This window comes from Ambystoma mexicanum, chromosome 10 (genome assembly GCF_040938575.1).
Source record: "Ambystoma mexicanum isolate Mex_15411 chromosome 10, UKY_AmexF1_1, whole genome shotgun sequence".
Lineage (NCBI taxonomy): Eukaryota > Metazoa > Chordata > Amphibia > Caudata > Ambystomatidae > Ambystoma > Ambystoma mexicanum.
Window position 1 is genome coordinate 182898924 of NC_090932.1, and position 18434 is coordinate 182917357.

The 18434-nt window shown below is 45.4% G+C and overlaps 1 protein-coding gene across 10 annotated transcripts in view; it reads left to right on the forward strand.

The window, feature by feature from the left end:
- The window catches only part of ANK1 (ankyrin 1), a 2823483-nt gene that overhangs the window by 2770755 nt on the left and 34294 nt on the right, over window positions 1-18434 (forward strand). For all 10 annotated transcript variants that reach the window (XM_069617665.1, XM_069617670.1, XM_069617666.1 and 7 more), the window contains one exon: window positions 15466-15645. In XM_069617665.1, coding sequence (XP_069473766.1) covers window positions 15466-15645 — 180 coding nt within the window. The remainder of the gene's footprint in view (window positions 1-15465; window positions 15646-18434) is intronic.

An 18434-nucleotide genomic window follows, 5' to 3' on the forward strand; every position in this document is an offset into this window, starting at 1 on the left:
ATTGCATCTGTACATGTTTAAACTAACTAAGTATCTTCATCAGGTCTGTGGCATAAGCTTCTTCACCTTGATCCCAGGATGTCACTTATCCTTGATACTTTCTTGACGGTTTATAAATCGTCTGCATTCTCTGGTCTGTTTATCTCTTCTATGGGTGTCAATTCGATTTTGTATGATATCACCATTCTTCTTTGCTTTTTAGGTATATTCTCTTAGGTATATATACTTTTATGGGTACTGCACAGAGTCCACGCTCTTCTCTTTGTTGGTTTAACTGTTCTGTATACATCACGTACTTTGGTTCATACTTTTCAGGTAATGTAGGCGGGGCAGTTGGAGTGGGGTTACTTGGCTCCTCCTCCACAACATCTTTTTCCACCTGTACGCAATCCTCATCCAAAGTGGGATTTAAATGTGGTTCTGACCGCCTTATGCCATAAACCATTTGAACCCATGGCTGCGACTGATCTAAAGTACCTTTCTTGGAAGGTTCCCTTTTTGATTGCAGTGACTTCGGCAAGGCAGTAAGCGAGCTTCAATCTTTGTTCGTGGCACATCCGTTCCTTACCTTCCATAAGGATAAGGTTGTGCTCCGCACTCATCCTTCTTTCCTTCCTAAAGTAGTGACTGATTTTCATTTGAACCAATCTTTACCATTACCTATTATTTTTCCGAACCCAGCCTCAGACGCCGAGAGAGTATTACACAATTTAGATGTCAGACGAGCTCTGAAGTTCTATCTGAACTGAACAACTGAACTCGGGGGCTCCTCTCAACTGTTTGTTACGTTTGTAGACCCGAAAGGGAAACCTGCTTCAAAGGCTACTATCTCCAGATGGATTGCCTCCTGTATTTCAGAAGCGTATACCATTCAGGGCCTTCAGCCTCCGAAGGGCATTCATGCCCATCTTGTATGTGGCAAAGCGGCTGCTGTTGCCTTCCAAAAATATTTTCCCTGGGAAACCATTGCCAATGCAGCTACGTGGGCTTCCCCATCAGCTTTTTGTAAGCATTACTGCCAGGATCTCAGCTCCACGGCCGATGCTCAATTCGGCCAGGCTGTAATGAAAAACCTTTTTCAGTAAGGAAGTTCCATCCACCCGTATCACCTGTGAGCAGTGCTTTGGAATCTCCCACAAGTATGGAGGAAAGGGGACATAACATAACAAAGTTACTCACCGTAGTCACTTACCTTATTCCTAGTCCATAGTCCCCTTTCCTCTATACGCCTGCCCGCCGTCCCCTCTAATAAGTATCCTCTATTATTGCTTAAATGGTCGCAGACCTAGCGATAGAAGAGGACTGAAGGGTGATGCCCGGGACGGAGCTCAGGAGGGCAGGGTTACGGCCGCGTGCGGTACCCCCCCGTAAAAAGAGAAGGACATTTTTTCAATTGTGATGCTTTTTATCAAAAGTGCTCCGGTCCCATCCCGAAGGACGGAATGTCCCACAAGTTTGGAGGAAAGGGGACTATGCACTAGGAGTAAGGTAGTCACTACAGTGAGTAACTTTGTTAGACTCCTCCCTTCTGGACTGTTGTGCTACATTGAATCATCTGTTGGTTCTTGACCTAGGACACCCCAGGACAGGAGGATGTCTCATATCAATACCTTGAGCTCTTGGCAGTTTTTCTGGTGTTGAAAGCTTTTCGGCCTTCCATTGTCAGCAAGGTAGTGAAACTACGCACAGACAATTCGATGGATATGTTCTATATGAACAAACAGGGAGGTATCAGGGCTCCACCATTTGTGGACCTAGCCATCCAGATTTGGGAATGGGCGGTGCAGAACAACATCTGGCTGCAGGCAGTGCACATTATGGGGGGGAACAATATTGTGGCAGATTCTCTCAGCCGTGAGTCAGTGGCGAACCACGAGTGGGAGATCAGCAAGAATGTTCTTCTCCACCTTCTCTCGCAGTGGGGCACTCCGACAATGGACCTGTTCGCGACATCAGCCAACAAACAGCTTCTGTGCTATGCTTCCAGGCAGGGGCTCGGTCCATCTTCCTTGGGGGATGCTCTCGAGATTTCGTAGGACAACATGCAAGCGTATGCCTCCCTCCTCTGCCCTTGAATCATTGGGCGCTCTGGAAACTCAGGAGTGCCAACAATTGCACTCTGCTATTCATAGCTCCTTGGTGGTCAGCCAGGCTCTAGTTCTCGGAACTTCAGAATCTGTCAATACACAATCCGATCAGGTTGCCGCAGATTCCCAATCTTCTGCACCAGAACAATCAACATGTGTCATCCCTCCCCACAATCCTTCAGCTTAGCAGCACGGTTCCTGAGTTCAAATCCCTAGCGAGGTTTAGTCTCTCAGAAGACAATATGCATATAATTCAGGCAGTGCACAAGCCTTCAACACAAGTCCAGTACAAAAGCAAATGGCTTTGATTCTGCCACTGGTGCCTTGCCAAACAGCTTGACCCTCATCTAGCTTCTATTGACTGTGTCCTGTCGTTCATATCACATCTAGTGGCCATGGGCATCCAGTTTTTGTCACGCATAACTAATTTGTCTGCCATTGGGGCTTACCTTAGCACAGATAATTGCTCTTTCACGCTGACAAATCCAGTCATAAAGAGACTTTTCCCTGGGCTTCATCTTTTCCCTCAGTCAAGCCACCTCATCCTAAATGGGATCACAATGTTGTCCTTTCCGCTCTCTGTCACAAACTCTTTGAGCCACTGGCCACTACAGAACTCAAGTTCCTCACCTGGAAAGTGGCCTTCTTCTTATTTTTTATTATTAATAGCTGTTACATTGGCCAGAAGAATACGTGAATTACAAGCACTTTCTATTGAGCATCCTTTCTTGGTTTTTCATAAGGATAAGGTTGTGCTGCATACACATTCTTCTTTCCTTCCAAAGATTGTTTCTGATTTTCACATTAACCAATCAATTTCCTTTCCGGTTTTTCTTTCCTAACCCAGCATCAGATGCAGAATGAGTCCTCCATAATTTGGATGTTAGCAGGGCACTAAAGTTTTACCTAAAAAGAACAAATGACCTTAGAGGCACTTCTCAACTTTTCGCTACCGTTGGGAATCCAAAAAGAACCCCAGCCTCCAATGCTTCCATCTCACATTGGATTGCTTTGTGTATTTCGGAAGCTTGTTTGGTACACGGCCTTCAAGCTCCAAAGGGCATCCATGCACATCTGGGCAAAGGAAAGCAGCAGCTGTTGCTTTTCAGAAATATGTTCCATGGGAGACCATTGCCAAAGCAGCTACATAGGCCTCACCTACGGCTTTCTGTAAGCACTATGGTCTTGATCTCAGTTCCCGGGCTGATGGCCACTTTGGCCAGGCAGTGCTCAAAACCCTTTTTCTGTAAGCGATTTTCTATCCACCAGTTTCATAGATCAATGCTTGGGAATCTTACCAAAAGTATGGAGGAAAGGGACCGTGCCGTAGGAGTATAACCAAGTTACTCACCGTAGTGACTATCTTACTCTTAGTCCATAGTCCACTTTCCCCATACGCCTGCCCACATTCCCCTGTAAAAAAATGTCCTCTATTTACTAAATTGTCCTTTGACTTTGGTGATAGAAAAGGACTGAAGGGCATTGCACTGGGCGGGGCTCAGGGAGGCGGGGCTACCCGCATAAAAATAAAAGAAGGACAATAATATTGTTGATGCTTCAAAAAGTGCTTCGGTCCCATCCCATAGGACGCAATGTCCCAAAAGTATGGAAGAAAGGGAACTATGGACTAGGAGTAAGATAGTCACTACAGTGAGTAACTTTGTTATTCTCATCCAGGAGCATGGCCTTAAGGGCTACTAATGTTTCATGTGACTTCCCGAAATATTCTTTTGGACTATGGAAGGCAGTTGAGCATGCAGCCTAATACGTCCTTGAAGGGGAATTATGGGACGGGTTCATACAGCTGGTGGATGATGGAAAGGAGGTGGCCAGGCAGTCCTTGCAAACGGGCCTGGTCGACCATGGTCCTTAGGAAGCAGGCCTACCTGTGCTCCTCTGAGTTTTCTCCTAATGTCAACAGCAGGTTGCTGGACATGCCCTTTGATGGGGAATGCCTCTTCGGCTCAAATGCTGATGACTCCTTGGAGAAATACAAAGAGTCCAATCTTGCCACAAAGTTGCTAGGCTTAGCTGCACAGCAGCCCACCAAGCCTGCCTTCAGCTTTGCTTCTAGGGGCAAGGACTAAAGGCGCTATATGCCCTACAGCAGGGAGGCACAGCTCGCACAGGCCAAGCAGGGACAGAGGCGTTTCTCGTGCTCTGGAAGGGGCAGGGGGGCCTCCAAAGTCCAGCAGGCAGCAGCAGCTGGGACGGCTCTGTCTTCAAAGCCGCTTTGATTTTCCCCTCCCACAACTCACCTGTTGGAGGATGGCTGTCCAAGCTTTGGCCCCAATGGCGGGAGATCACCTCGGACGCCTGGGCCCTGGAGTTTGTGCAGTTGGGTTATTGTCTGCCCTTCTTAAAATTTCTGAGCAGACCTCCACCACCTCCTTACCAGCCGGAACAAGAGCACCATGAAGAATTGCGAACCCTCTTGTTGAAGGGTGCCGTGGAAGAGGTACCACTCGAGAGCAGGGAGGGTCGCGCTGGTATTCCCGGTACTTCCTGGTATCCAAGAAGGGCGGAGGTATCTGTCCCATCTTGGACCTCAGGGCCTTGAACAAGTTCCTGAGGAAAGACACAATCAGGATGGTGACATTGAGAGAGATTCTCCACGCTCTCGAGTTTCAGGACTGGCTGATGTCCATAGATCTTCAGTACCCTTACTTCCATGTGCCAAAAGCACAGGCGGTTCCTGAGGTTCCTCCTAGGGGACAAGCAATAACAGTTCAAGGTGCTTCCCTTTGGGTTGACCTCTGCACCGAGAGTCTTCACCAAGCTCATGGTGGTAGTCACTGCTCACCTCAGGAGATCCAGGGTCTATGTATTCCCATACTTGAACGACTGCCTGATCCAAGGGAGGTCGGCGGAGCAGGTTTTGTCACATCTCTGGGACACCTGTTCACTACTCCACAGGCTGGGCTTCTCCCTGAGCTTGCATAAGCCCCACACAACACCAGTTCAAAGACTCTAATTCATCGGGGCAATCCTAGACACTCGGGCAGGTAAAGCCTTTCTGTACGAGGAGAGAGTAGTCAGCATTGCACAGATGGTGCTGCTGTTCCAGATCCAGGTCACCTTACCAGCAGCTTCCTTCCTCCACCTCTTACGCCTCATGGCCTCTGTATTCTTCAAGTGCCAGAGGCCAGGCTGCGAATGAGATTGTTACAATGGCTCCTGCGTAGTCAAGGTGCCAGTACCTCAGCACCCTGAAGGACGTCCTCAAGGTGTCCAGGTTCATGGTCAGCAACCTTTCTTGGTGGGCCAGCAGAAGCAATTTACTAGCAGGGGAACCTTTCTGGCCTACATGGCCTCATATTTGAGTGATCACGGATGCGTCCTTGATAGGTTGGGGCACTCACTGCGAGGACTTGCAGGTGAGCAGCCTTTGTTCACCAATGGAAACCAGGAGGCACATTAACAGGCTGGAGTTGCGAGCCATCAGGTTAGCCCTGAAGGCATTTGCTCCATCTCAAAAGGGAAAGCATGTCCTGATTTTGACAGACAATACGGTGGCCATGCACTACCAGAACAAGCAGGGTGGTGTGCGCACCCTACCCCTCTGCAGAGAAGTGATGCAGCTTTGGTTCTGGCTGTTAGAGAACCAGATCTCGGTCTTGGCAGTTCATCTGGCGGGGACAGAGAACAGTTTGGTGGATGCTCTGGGCAAGCAGAGTACAGTCTCACATGAGTGGGATGTTGCCAGGAAGTCCCAGAGGAGGTCTTCTCTCACTGGGCTACCCCGGTAGTGGATCTGTTTGCCACAGAGTACAACAGGAAGGGCAAACAGTTTTGCTCAAGGGAATTACTACTGAACGGCATGCTAGGGGATGCGTTTCTGGTGGATTGGAACTTTCCTCTCCACTACGCCTTCCTCCGATTCACGTCATCCCGTGGTTTCTCAGGAGGTTGAGGAGGTTTTGAGCAACCCTGATCTTGATCACCCAGAATTGGGCAAGGAGGACATGGTACTCAAACTTTCTAGACTAGACCACCTGCCCACCTCTCTGGTTGCCTCGTCGCCTGGATTTCCAAACCCGGTCGGAAGTTCGGGTGCTCCACCTGAACCCGCAATCCTTCAACCTACATGCGTGGCTCTTGTGAGGATGAGATATGATGACTGGGACCTCTCTGAGGAGGTACTCACGGTGTGGCTGGCTGCATGCAGACCCTCTACAAGATGGAGAAGATTTGAGGCGTGGTGCAGGGAACGCGAGATTGACCCTATCTCTTGCCCAACCTCTACAGTGATGGGGTTCCTTCTGTTACTGTCCTCGTCAGGCCTTCAGGTCACCACAGTCAAAGGATACGTGGCGGCTTTGTCTGTGTTCAAAAGGTCTGCGGATCAAGACTCTTTCTTCACAATCCCAGTTATGGCCCGATTCCTGAAGGGCCTTGGGAATATGTTTCCGCCTATTCCATTTGTTGTACCAGATTGGGATTTAAACCTGGTTCTTACCTTCCTGATGGCGGCTTCCTTTGAGCCTTTGCACTCTTGTTCCTCGCAGCTGCTTACGTTAAAAACAGCCTTTTTGGTTGCCATCACTTCGGCCAGGCAGGTCAGCGAGTTGCAGGCCCTTTCCTGCAAACCTCAATTTCTCTGTTTTTCCACAAAAAGGTATCGCTTAAGGTGAGACCGGGGTTCCTGCCGAAGGTTGTGACAGAATTACATCTTTATCTGGCTATAGATCTTCCTGTGTTCTACCAACCTTCTCACTTCTTCAAGGTGGAGGAGCCTTTTCCCAGTTGGACCCCAAAAGGGAATTAAGTTTCTATGTGGCAAGGATGGCAGAATATAGGAAGACAGACTAGTTGTTTGTAGCCTACTCCATGTCAAAAAAGGCCTAGCTGTAGCCAAACAAACAATTTTGTGATGGATCATACTCTGTCTGCAGAGTGTTAGCATTCTGAGATACAAAGAATTGCCTCCTGGCATCAGAGCCCACTCTACCAGAGGGGTCTCTGCCTCTCCAGCTCTGCAAAGGGGGGGTTCCCGTTAGCGACATCTGCTGAGCGATAACCTGGTCCTTGCTCCATACTCGCATTTGGAGTGCGGTGTTGCAAACATTTTTTTACTGTGAGATTTCTTCCCGCCTCCATTGTTTCCACTGCTTTGGGAGTCTATCTAGTGAGGAATCTGCGGGAGAAATTAATTGAAGGAGAAATTACTTACCGTAATGTTCTTTCAATTGATTGCTTTTCTCCTGCAGATACCTCATGTTGATAGATATCAATCATCCAGCTCTGCTGTTCGGAAACTTTTCGACAGGGGGCGTAGTGGACCTCGACTCGGACATTGATAGTCAATCCGCCTTGCTCGGTATGCGATTGTCGCCTCCGGAAGTGACATCTGGCGTTGTGTATCTAACACGTCACAACGCCTCATGCTTCAGTTCGTTTTTTCCACGCGCCAGCACGCTGCATCGGGAACACGACTCAAGTTTACTCAATGTTTTTTCTTCACGAAATTGTTAGTTTTTGGTACAACCTTGACACAATGTCCACTCACCGACTTTCAGGCTTTAAATGGTGCACTGATTGCGAGGCCAATTTGGCCTTCTTTTTCTTGCTAGTTTTCCTCAGCAGCGGATGAGCTGGGGGAAAAAAGACGGTTACTGTGGTATGGGGCTTAGTGACGCAATATATGTACGACGCTGATGTCACATCTGGAGCCGACGATCAAGCAACGAGTCAAGGCGGATCGACGGCCGAGTCAAGGTCCACTACGCCCCGTCAATGTTTTTTCCGAGCAACTGAATCTGGAAGGGATATCTATCTGATGAGGAATCTGTGGGAGAAGATTCCATAGAAAGAACATTACGGTAAGTAATTTCTCCTATCGGGGAGGATGGCCAAGACTAAAATATACTGCAAGAAAGGAGTGGCAATTATAATTTGGCCATTACAGGGACCATCACAAATTAAATTGCATCCTGGTGAACACGATCCAGTTCTGATGGTGGAAGATGCTTCTGTGGATAGAGGTAATGACTGTTTTGATGATTGTAAAACATTAGGTTGTGTGAAAGGTGACAAACACAGAATTTTGTTGAAGAAGGATGCCAAACCTGTAGTTCACAAGCTAAGAAAATTCTGCTCAACTACCACAAAGAATTGAGTGGAATTCTCAGGGGGTTAGGTGAGAAGGGTGTCATAAACCAAATTGATCGCTCAGAGTGGGTGTCTCCCATTGTGCTATCTCGGAAGGCAAATGGAGATTTGAGGCTGTGTGCGGATTCGAGGAGTTTGAATGACAGTATAGTAGTGAATTGTCACCCTGACCAAATATGCACAAAATTGCCTTAATTGGAGGAGCAAGATATTACTGGACATGACTTGTGCATACTATTGAATACATTTAGACCTTTAGATCTTGAATCCAGGAACTTAACAGCATTTCTCACTGCTGAGCTGCTTTTTCAGTTTAAGAGGATGCCGTTTGGGCTGGTCAGTGCCTCCTCGGTATTCCAGAAACTTAAGAATACCTTATTTAAGGGAATGCAAGGGGTCACTGCTTTACAAGACGATATCTTGGTCTATACCGAAATTTTAAGCGGTCATTGCACATTGCTGGAGAACAGTTTGGGTGTTTTAAGCAGAGCTGGGCTTACTTTGCGCAAGGAGAAATGTTTCTTTACACAGCAAGAATTGGAAAATCTTGGCGACATACTGGGCCTCATTCCGACCTTGGCGCTCCCGTAATGAAGGGTGCCAGTACGGGACCGGCACCGTTCATTACGGGATGCCCTATTATGAGGTCCCCTTGCGGGACCCTCTCAGAACGTCTGGTCAGACCAGAAGTCCTAAACGGTTCCCGCAAGGGGACCAGGGAGCTAATAACGGGCATGTTATTCACGGGCCCGTTATTAGCTCCCTCCCCATTCCCATTGAGCCCTATGGGGGCTCAAATGGGAATGGGGATGGATTTTTCCAATGAGAAATTACTGGGTCCTCCAAGGTCATTGAGGGAACCCGGTCCTGGAACCCGGTATGGAGGCAGCCATGCTCGTAATGGGGCCCACTGTCTGCAGATTTTATTAAGCCAAAAAAAGAAGCATGTGGCTGCAATTGTATAGGCGCCTTGCCCTAGTTACGAGACCAATTGATGGCTTCTCTAGGTTTGATGGAATTTTATTCCAAATTCATTGCTAACTTTGCTGAAAAACAGAAAGCCTTATATTTGTATTAAGAAGAGACAGTCCGTTTGTGTGGACCGAACAAGCAAATTGTTGTTTTCAAGAAGCGAAGAGGGAGACGGTGAAGGCACCTACCCTTCATCCATTCGATGTAAAAAAGGAATGTATAATCAGTGTAGATGCGAGTGCCTGTGGAATAAGGGCAGTGCTACAAAAGAAGCACAATGGCAGTACAAGAGTGGTAACTTTTGTGTCCTGAAAACTCAGCAGGGCAGAACGGTTGTATTCTGTGAAAGAACGCAAGGCCCTAGCCTGTTGGTGGGAAGTGCCACATTTTCATGTATTTGTAAAGAGAATGTTTTTCAAATACAGCTCGGAAGCCTTTAAATAATGTGATGAAAACGGTCAAAGTAAAATATCACTCGCCATGTCTGGAAAGACTGACATCAAAATTACAGCCATACTTGCATGAGATTACCTATGTGTCAGGCAAGAGTAATGTTCAGGCCGATGTTTTGCCTCTGCACCCTTTGGCGAATAATGGAACTGTGCTGGATTGCATGGGTGGAGGACTGGACAGCATCTATTTGGAATATTCCTTGGTGGTACGGAAAAAGCCATAAGTGGACAAACATGGAAGGGGGAATGTCAGGATAACGTGTTGCTAGAAAGAGTGTACGAAATATGTGTGAAGGGGTGGCCTGCGGAGAGGACCTAGGCGAACTGCACAACTATTGTAAAGTTAGTGATTATCTGTATGTGAGGAATAACAATGTACTGAGGATTGACAAATTTGTTCCAGCAAGGAGTTTGAGGGAAATGGTAATGAAGATAATTAATGGGTCCTATTGTGGTATGTCTGCCATGAAGATGAGATTGTGGGAAGATTTCTGGTGGCCCAGTATGCATTGCGCTGTTGAGGGACTTGCTTGGGAGTTTCTTGTGTGTGGGGGAAGTGACAAGACATTGAAACCCAGCACACCTCCATTAACTCCTGTGATCTTACCTGAACGGCCTTGGGCTAAGATTGCCCTAGATATTATAAATCCAATTGATACCCTTGGGGGGGATCATCGCTATTTGTTAGTAACCCTAGATTATTACTCCAGGTAGCCATATGCCAAGTGTATGCCAGATGTGACAACAGCAAGGGTGATAGAGGCACTTGAGCCATGTTTTTAATTGGAGTATCTTCCTACGTGTAACATGACTGACAATGGAGTGCATTTTACATCAAGGGTGATGTGCAGTTGTTGTCTAACAGAGGAATTACACATTCTCATACTTCATTATACCACCCCTAAGCAAATGGGTTATGTCAACACTTTAACAGAGTTCTAAAAGACAATGGGCCTCATTACATTGTTGCCGGTCCAGAAACAAGGGTGCTGGTAAGCTCACTGGCACCTTGTTTCAAGACCGGCAAACTAGGTGTTTGCCTGCCGGAGCCGCTGTACCCGACAGGTCTGACCCTGCCAGGTGCAGCAGTCACGGTAGGCAAACCCTTCACGGAAGCACCAGCACCATTAGTAACAGTGCCGGTGCTTCCGTGTCCCCACTCCCATAGAGTCCTATAGGACTCTATGGGAATGGGGATTAACAAATATACTGGCGCCTGACTTCCCGGCCACCAGACTCGTAATGAGCCGGTGGCACCGGAAAATTGGGCACCGGTAAATTTTTACGGGTCCGGCAGCAACCTGCCGGTAGCACCGGCAGGGTTACCGCCAGACCCTTAATGAGAGCCAATGACAGAAATTCAAGTGAAAAATAAGTATTGCAGAGAGTATTGGTAGCTTATAGACACACACCTGATACTTTATGGGACACTCTCCATTTGAATTGTTGGACTACCATGCTCTGAGTTGGTCCCAGGTTGGCTAAGAGATATGGGTGGCACAGTTTCAAGGTTGGATGGTGTGAACATGCATGAAAGAGTGAGAGAAAACCAAAGAAAGATGAAGTTGTATACTGATGATTGAGAATGTGCAAAGAAACACAAGTTTTCTGCAGGGGACCTGTCAAAATCAAGTTGCCACAGAAGGTAAATAAAAATGATTTGCCTGTGAGGCTATCTAGAGCCAGAGGCATAGCCAGGATTATCTAACAAGTGGGGCCTGAAGCTAATGTAGTTGGACCCACCACAGTGACATTAACTTCTGTAAATATCCACACAGTGCTGCTGAGTGGGCATTTAAAGATTTTGGGTGGGCCTTGTCCACTCAGGCCCTACCCTGTCTACACCTCTGTCTAGTGTCCTAGGCACATGTCTACAGTTGGAGGATAGTTCTAAGTGGAACCTATCAAGGGTGGTGAAGGTGGATTCTTGTTTGAATGACAATGATAATGTTTATATTCAAGCCCCTTTTGCTGAAGTTCTGATTGCTTTAATGAGCCTGGAGTTGGAACAAGTACATTCCCAGAAAGGTAAAATAAACATTGGCTTGATCGTGCCTAGTGGGTAAATACAGAAACATAGCCCTTACTTCATTCCTAGAAATATAGTTAGCCCTAGAGATTTTCATTCTGAGGTTGGCGGTCCAGAAACAAGGGTGCCGGTAAGCTTACCGGCACCCTGGTTTCCGGACCGCCACACTGCGAGTCTGTCTGAAGGCGCTGTAGCGCCCCGCAGGTCTGACCCTGCCGGGCGCATCGGCCCCCGAAGCCAGAGTCGTCACGGCAACACCAGCACTGTCAGCAACGGTGCCGGTGCTACCGCCTCCCCACTCCCATAGAGTCCTATGGGACTCCACGGGAAAGGGGAGTTACTAAATCTGCCGCCTAGCTTCCCGCTTCGCCAGTACTTATCATGTCCCGGTGGCACCGGGAAGTCAGGAGGCGGATTCAGTGTTTCGAGGTAGGCAGCAACTTGCAAGGCAGCACACCAGTGGGTTACCACCAACCTCATAATGAGGCCCTAAATGATGTATGACTAGTTGAGAATTTTTTTGTTTCGAGTGCTTACTCAGGAGTGGTGTTACACAAAGTTTCAGTTGTATGTGCTTTAACGTTTTCTATTATTCATTATGTAAAAGAGGATGATGTATTGCAACGCGTGCACTGTGCTGCACACAGCCTGTTTAGAACGTTGGGGTAGTTAAGGTTCGGGTGGATGACGGTTGGAGCATTCAAGGAAAGTTATGTTGCGGTTAAGACATATTACCCTTGAACCCATTAAAGAAAATTATTTCACTTACCTGAAGCTGTTATATTTACGCGCCGAAAACACTGTTTGTCAGCGCACTTTATTTCAAATGCTGTTCTGTGATTTCCCTCCATCTGCATCTTTTTTAAGGAGATGTTACAGAATGAGAAGTGGAGCTTTCCTAATAGGCGACCATCTTATCCGGTGGTCAGCAGTGCCCCTCACAATTGATTAATTTTAATCGAACAGTAAAACAAATGCTTAAAACTCTTTGACAGCATCATCTCAACAGTCCATCTACAAGGGAACAGTCTGGTGTCCAACGTAGTATAAAGAAAGGACTGTGAATAAAGGGGCCAAACTACCAAGGAAAACAGTTACTACATTGTACACAGAAAATGCCCAAACTATTTCACATAGCAAAACAAGTTAGGTTCCCACTTCTACACTTAATCTTCATTTTGGAGGTAAGATAACTATCTTTGGAGGGGAAACAACACATTTTTAAAAGCAGGCACAGAAAGGGAAGTTTTCCTTATAGTTAAATGGGTACTGCCACCTGGATGAGCGTCCTAAGCAGGTCACTGAGAATGCTATGTAATCATACTGATACCCCCAGCGCCCTCCCTCCCCCTCGCCGGCTACACACTATCTCTTAAGAACATTAATCAGACCCTAGAAAGCCATTGTATACTCAACGAGGAGAAGACGTTTGGGCATTTTAATCAATCTGAATCTTGCAGAACAATTACACAAGATTGCACACTTGCAGTATGCCTGTCCGTGACATTAGGCACAATGCACAGTCATTCACTCACAAAATACAGAGTGGAAATAGAGACTGGTTGACATAGATCAAATTATGACCAAGAGAATCCATAAACTGCCAAAGTATGATCTGGGAGAAGTAGGGATTTTGTGATAATTTCTCTTACACTGTCTGCATGCAAAGACATTCAGAACACTTGTTCCCTTCGTTATGCTGAGGAAATGAATTATTGTTCAGAAAAACTATAGGGACTAAATACAATGCTGTTTCATCGATCAAAAATTCAGAAGCAGTGGAGAGGGTGACAAATAGTTCCTCTCTTATGTCATCACGCACAGACAAGAGATAAAGAAACACCGTTTCAATGTGGGTTTAGAAAGGGACTGTCAAAAACACTAAATGGATTGATCCTATCAGTGCTGAAAGACAGAACCAGGTCGGTAGAGAAGTCTCAGAACACGTCTTTGTATGTGGCCTTGATTGATTTCACAAAGGCATTTGATATGGTTAACCGTAAACTACCATGGAAGAAATTCAAAATGTGGGTGATACCCCCTTCTCTATTATCCATTTAGATATGGAGGGCTCACTCACAGAGAATTTTCCAACATCCAAAGGGTTACAGCAGGGTTGCATACTTGCACCCTGCCTATTTAACTTGTATTTGGATGAAGAAATTGCAAGTGCTGTGCCGATTCGTCCTAAAATCGGTGGAGAAGGAATCAGTTAGTTATCACATGCAGAGGATGTGGCCCTTCTGGATGGTTTTCTGGTAGGATTACAAAGACTTCTCAGGGCCTTGAGTAATTGCTCAAAGAAGAATGATCTAATAATCAAAAGAAATGTCATATAATTAGCTTCACCAAATGTAGTAAGGAGATATGCAAAGTTAAATGGACCATCAATTAAGTATGTATAGAGGCCAGGAGAGAGGTAATCTACCTGGGTTGTAATCTGTTTTAACAATATAATAAGGCAATAACAATTCTAAACTTAGAGAATAAAATAGATCAATTGGCATTTCGAATGACGAAGATTCTTGGTAGGTTTTGTAAGTTATTCCCTAAGGTACGATATGGTATGGAGATAGAACAGGTGGCGTATGATATTCCATGGTATAGATTGGAGGTTAGACTCTGGAAAAGGGTCCTGGGACTGCCACTCTCTTTCCCCATTGCATCTTTATGATACAAACTCGGTCTTCTGTCATTACGTTTTTGGTTTGAGTGGCGAGTACTATCCATTGTCAGTAACATTTTTCTTCCAAAATGTAATTCGTTATTTGATAATATACATGAAAGTATGATTAAAAAGACTTCTCCCATTCTTACAGTAATGGAGACTTATACTGATGCAGTGCTCTCTCAGTTGGGTAGAGAGCAGAGTGATTTACTGGAAAATCCACTCAGATAAAAAAAACATTAAAATAACTGGATTGCATATCTACAATAACTCAGACTAGGGGCTATAAAGTTCATGCTACATTTTCAATACTAGATAAAGCCCTGGCGGATGTGCCGAAATACTTGATACAATACCCATGTGCAACAACAAGATATCATTTCTTACGATTCAGGCTGAGAAATTCAGCTTATCCGTTCAAAAAATTATGGTAGTCTTAGCAATTATTGTAATGTATTGGGAACATCAGAAACTTTGAAACATCTATTGGCTGAATGCCCTAAATTGGCTGGAATCAGAACAAATTACCTAGGTCGTTTTTTAAATCTTGATAACTATGTATTTCCGGATGATCTTTGGAATTGATTGTGTGCAGGAAGTGAATTGTTTTAAACATTTGCAATTGTAAAAATGTTGGATGAATTGGGTGTACTTAATCAAGGTGATTGTGATTAAATTAATTGTATTTTGTTTCATAGCAGATTTGCAATAGTCTATCCATAATTATCATGAAAACCAAATATGTTAAGTTACTTATAATGCTTGTTTTTACTATTTCTATTACGATGGTTGAATTTGATCATTTTGTGAAAGATCAAATGTTTGATCAAAACAAAATAAAAAAAATAAAAATAAAAAAAAAAGATATAGAAACACCAGCATTCATAGGAAATAACCTGGAAAGCAATGTAATTAATTGTCTTTTTTTTAATCACTTTACGTGCTTTGGCTATATTTTCCTGACTTAGGATGCTAGTGAAGTATTTTGTATTATATTTCTAATGTACTTATTACACATACACCTCCTGTGGTCTTAATGGCATATTCTTTCCCATGTATTTTCTTTCTTTGTGCAGCTGCATACGTGCGTTCGCTGATAATATCTGAAAACCCTCACCTAATCTGCATCTCATACTATTCTAACAGATCATCCGTAAGGTTGTGCGAAGAATTGCCCCCTCTGGAGACGAAGATGATGATGACATGCAGGAGCAGGAGGAGGTCGTTATTGAGGGTGCCATGCAGGAGCCACTGGAGCTGGAAGCAGAAGCTGAGCATTTCATGAAGTACGCTGTGCTTCAGCGGGACATTCCGGCCGGCAGCAAGGTAAGCAGTGCCTCCACAGAAAACCAGAGTCTATCATTATACACTGCAACATGCAGTCAACGTGGCATGAATGTATGTCACAACTACCATATATATAAATGCTGACTAAAGAGGGAGGCACCAGTGAACAGCGCTTTATACAGAACATAGCCTTTTACACCCGAGGAGGATATAAAGATAATAAACACTAATTAATACCACCTAAATTGAGGCACCTGTGTAAACTGCACCCTGAGCAGCTAAGGCTAATACAGCGCAGTATCACTGACCTATGCCTCCCCATGTGATTACTTCTTTCTAAAGCGCGTAGGGGTAAGTGCTCTATAAATAAAATAAAATACAATACATGCACATTGCATGCCAACACAATCCTGAGGAACCAACATATGCAAAATAGTGTGCTGCCCATGATAGCATAACCTAGAGGGCGCCAGTGGATTCTTCACAATAAGCAGCTGGTACCAAAACGACTGTAAAGCATGCCATGCAGAGATAGAGCAGTCCTATGTTAATGTTATGTTGAACGCCATATTCAAGAAATAACAAAGGGTGGCCATGACACATGCCTGTCCGATTAACTGCCCTAGGGTAAAAAGGGTTGCAGTTCCACTAAGTTCTCACATTACCAGTAATACCAAAGTGGAGCGTAAATCCAAGTGGATTGACCTCATTATAATCCTGCCGGTCCGGTAACAACGGTGCCGGTAGGCTTACCGGCACCGTTGTTACCGGACCGGCAGAGTACAAGTTTGCGGGCGAGATGCCCACCCGCCCGCCAGGTCTAACCTGGCGGTTGGAACGGCACCCGCCCGCTGACTTTAACGGTAGCACCGGCACCATTACGAGTGGTGCCGATGCTACCGTCCTCCCCATTCCCATTGAGTCCAATGGGACTCGATGGGAATGGGGAGTTCCTTTTTTCCGGCGCCTGGCCGGAGGGACCGCCGGGGCTGTAATGCCAGAAAAATAAATGACTCCGTTTTTACTGGCACGACTACCGCCGGACTCCGAATTTTAGAGTGGGATCCCTGTACCCTTTAGCCAGAGACAAAGGTGGGGCCGGTGTACATGGAGGCATCTTTTATTTCTGCCAGTCAGAGGACTAAGGAAGAAAGATGTAAATATGAGATTAGATTAAAGACAGTGGCAAGGGGATGAAAGTGAGTGAAGAAAATAGGAAAAGAAGTGACAGAAAATCTTCAGTGGAAAAGAGGATGGATGAAGTGAATAAAAAGTATGATGGGAGAGAGGAAAAGGTAAAACTGAATAAAACATATACAAACAAAGGGCTTGTAAGAGAGGAAGGCCATTGATGCGATAAGAGAGGAAACGACAGTCAAAGTGTACATTACTAAAACTTTGGATTCCCAGTATATTTCCCCTATAATGTTTGCATCACAGTGAGTGCCAGCTGTAGTCTGCAGAAAGATCCCCAAACATTACTGAAAAACGGTAACCTATTACAAACACCACTGATAATGTACAGTAAAACTATAATATCCTTGAGGTAGCCAGGAGATGCCCCAAATCCCGCTAAAATAGAGAAACCACGGATACACTTGTAATTCTAGTATTTTGTATATATGTGGGCTTGTCCATTCTAGTCTGTGGTACATCCTTAAAGAGTTATGTAACAGAGAGCAAGCTTTTTTCCAAGCTACAGCAGATGGCGCACATTTATTAAAAGTGGATGACACACTTATATTGTCTTGCTGTGATGTCACTAACTGCGATATAAAATCCTGTAACATATTTACACATTTCTTATGCTAACTAGTCCACCGACGTATTTGTTTAGGATTGTTTCCTTATTAGAGTTCCAAGGAAGGCCGTGCCACAATCAGCTCACATTTGATTCCACGGGTGGTTGTGACAGACACACCTCACATTAACTTACTTGGGCAGGCAGTCAAGTGAGGCAGTCCCACAAACAGCACAAATGAACACCTCCCCTCCCCCAGGGGTATGAGGGACAGCTGTGACACAGATAGCTAACAGTTGCATCTAAGGAAGGTTTCCTATGAATGCAATGACAGAGAATTCTAATAGCTACATTCTTCCCAAATATTCCTCATCTTTTGAAATCCAGTCCAGACGCAGTCTGCTCTGGAAAGTTTTCTCAAGACACTAAGTGGCGCAGCGTGTCTCAGAGTATCGCTCCATCATGACTCCTGGGCATCGCTTCGTGCCGGAAGTGATGTCATCCTTACATATACTGAAAGTCATTGGTGCCATGTTCTGCAGTTCCTTTTCTCTACGATCATGGCAAGGAACTTTTTTCCTCAGACGCTTGACATGTTTTCCTATTTTGAAGCAATGACCCTGACATTGGGCTTTCAAGTCTGTTGGTAGCATTATCACTCTGTAGTGAATGTACACATTCATAATGTCTTTTTTTTCCTTGGAAAAGTCCATGACACTGAGGAGTGTGCAATCTGTCAGGCTATGAACCCCAAGATGGTGTGCGGCTATGTGCTAAGGATTTCCTAGTCTCTTTGAAAAAATCTACACTTGAAAAATCTTGTCACGGGACTCTGAAAAAGACAGGCATTTATGAACCTCAGATACAATTATTCGAGCGCTGGTCACATTTGCTGGAAAAGAAGCAAAAGAAAAAGATGATGGGCCATCCTTCCCGAAGTGCATCCTCCTCTTTGCACACTCATTCCTCTCCTCATGTAAGCAGCACCAGAAATCACAGCAGGATCTCTCAGTCAGAGGACTCTCCCTCAGAGCTGACTCTACGTACGAGGCCATCCTTTCTCACCTTCTACTCTACTCCTGATGAC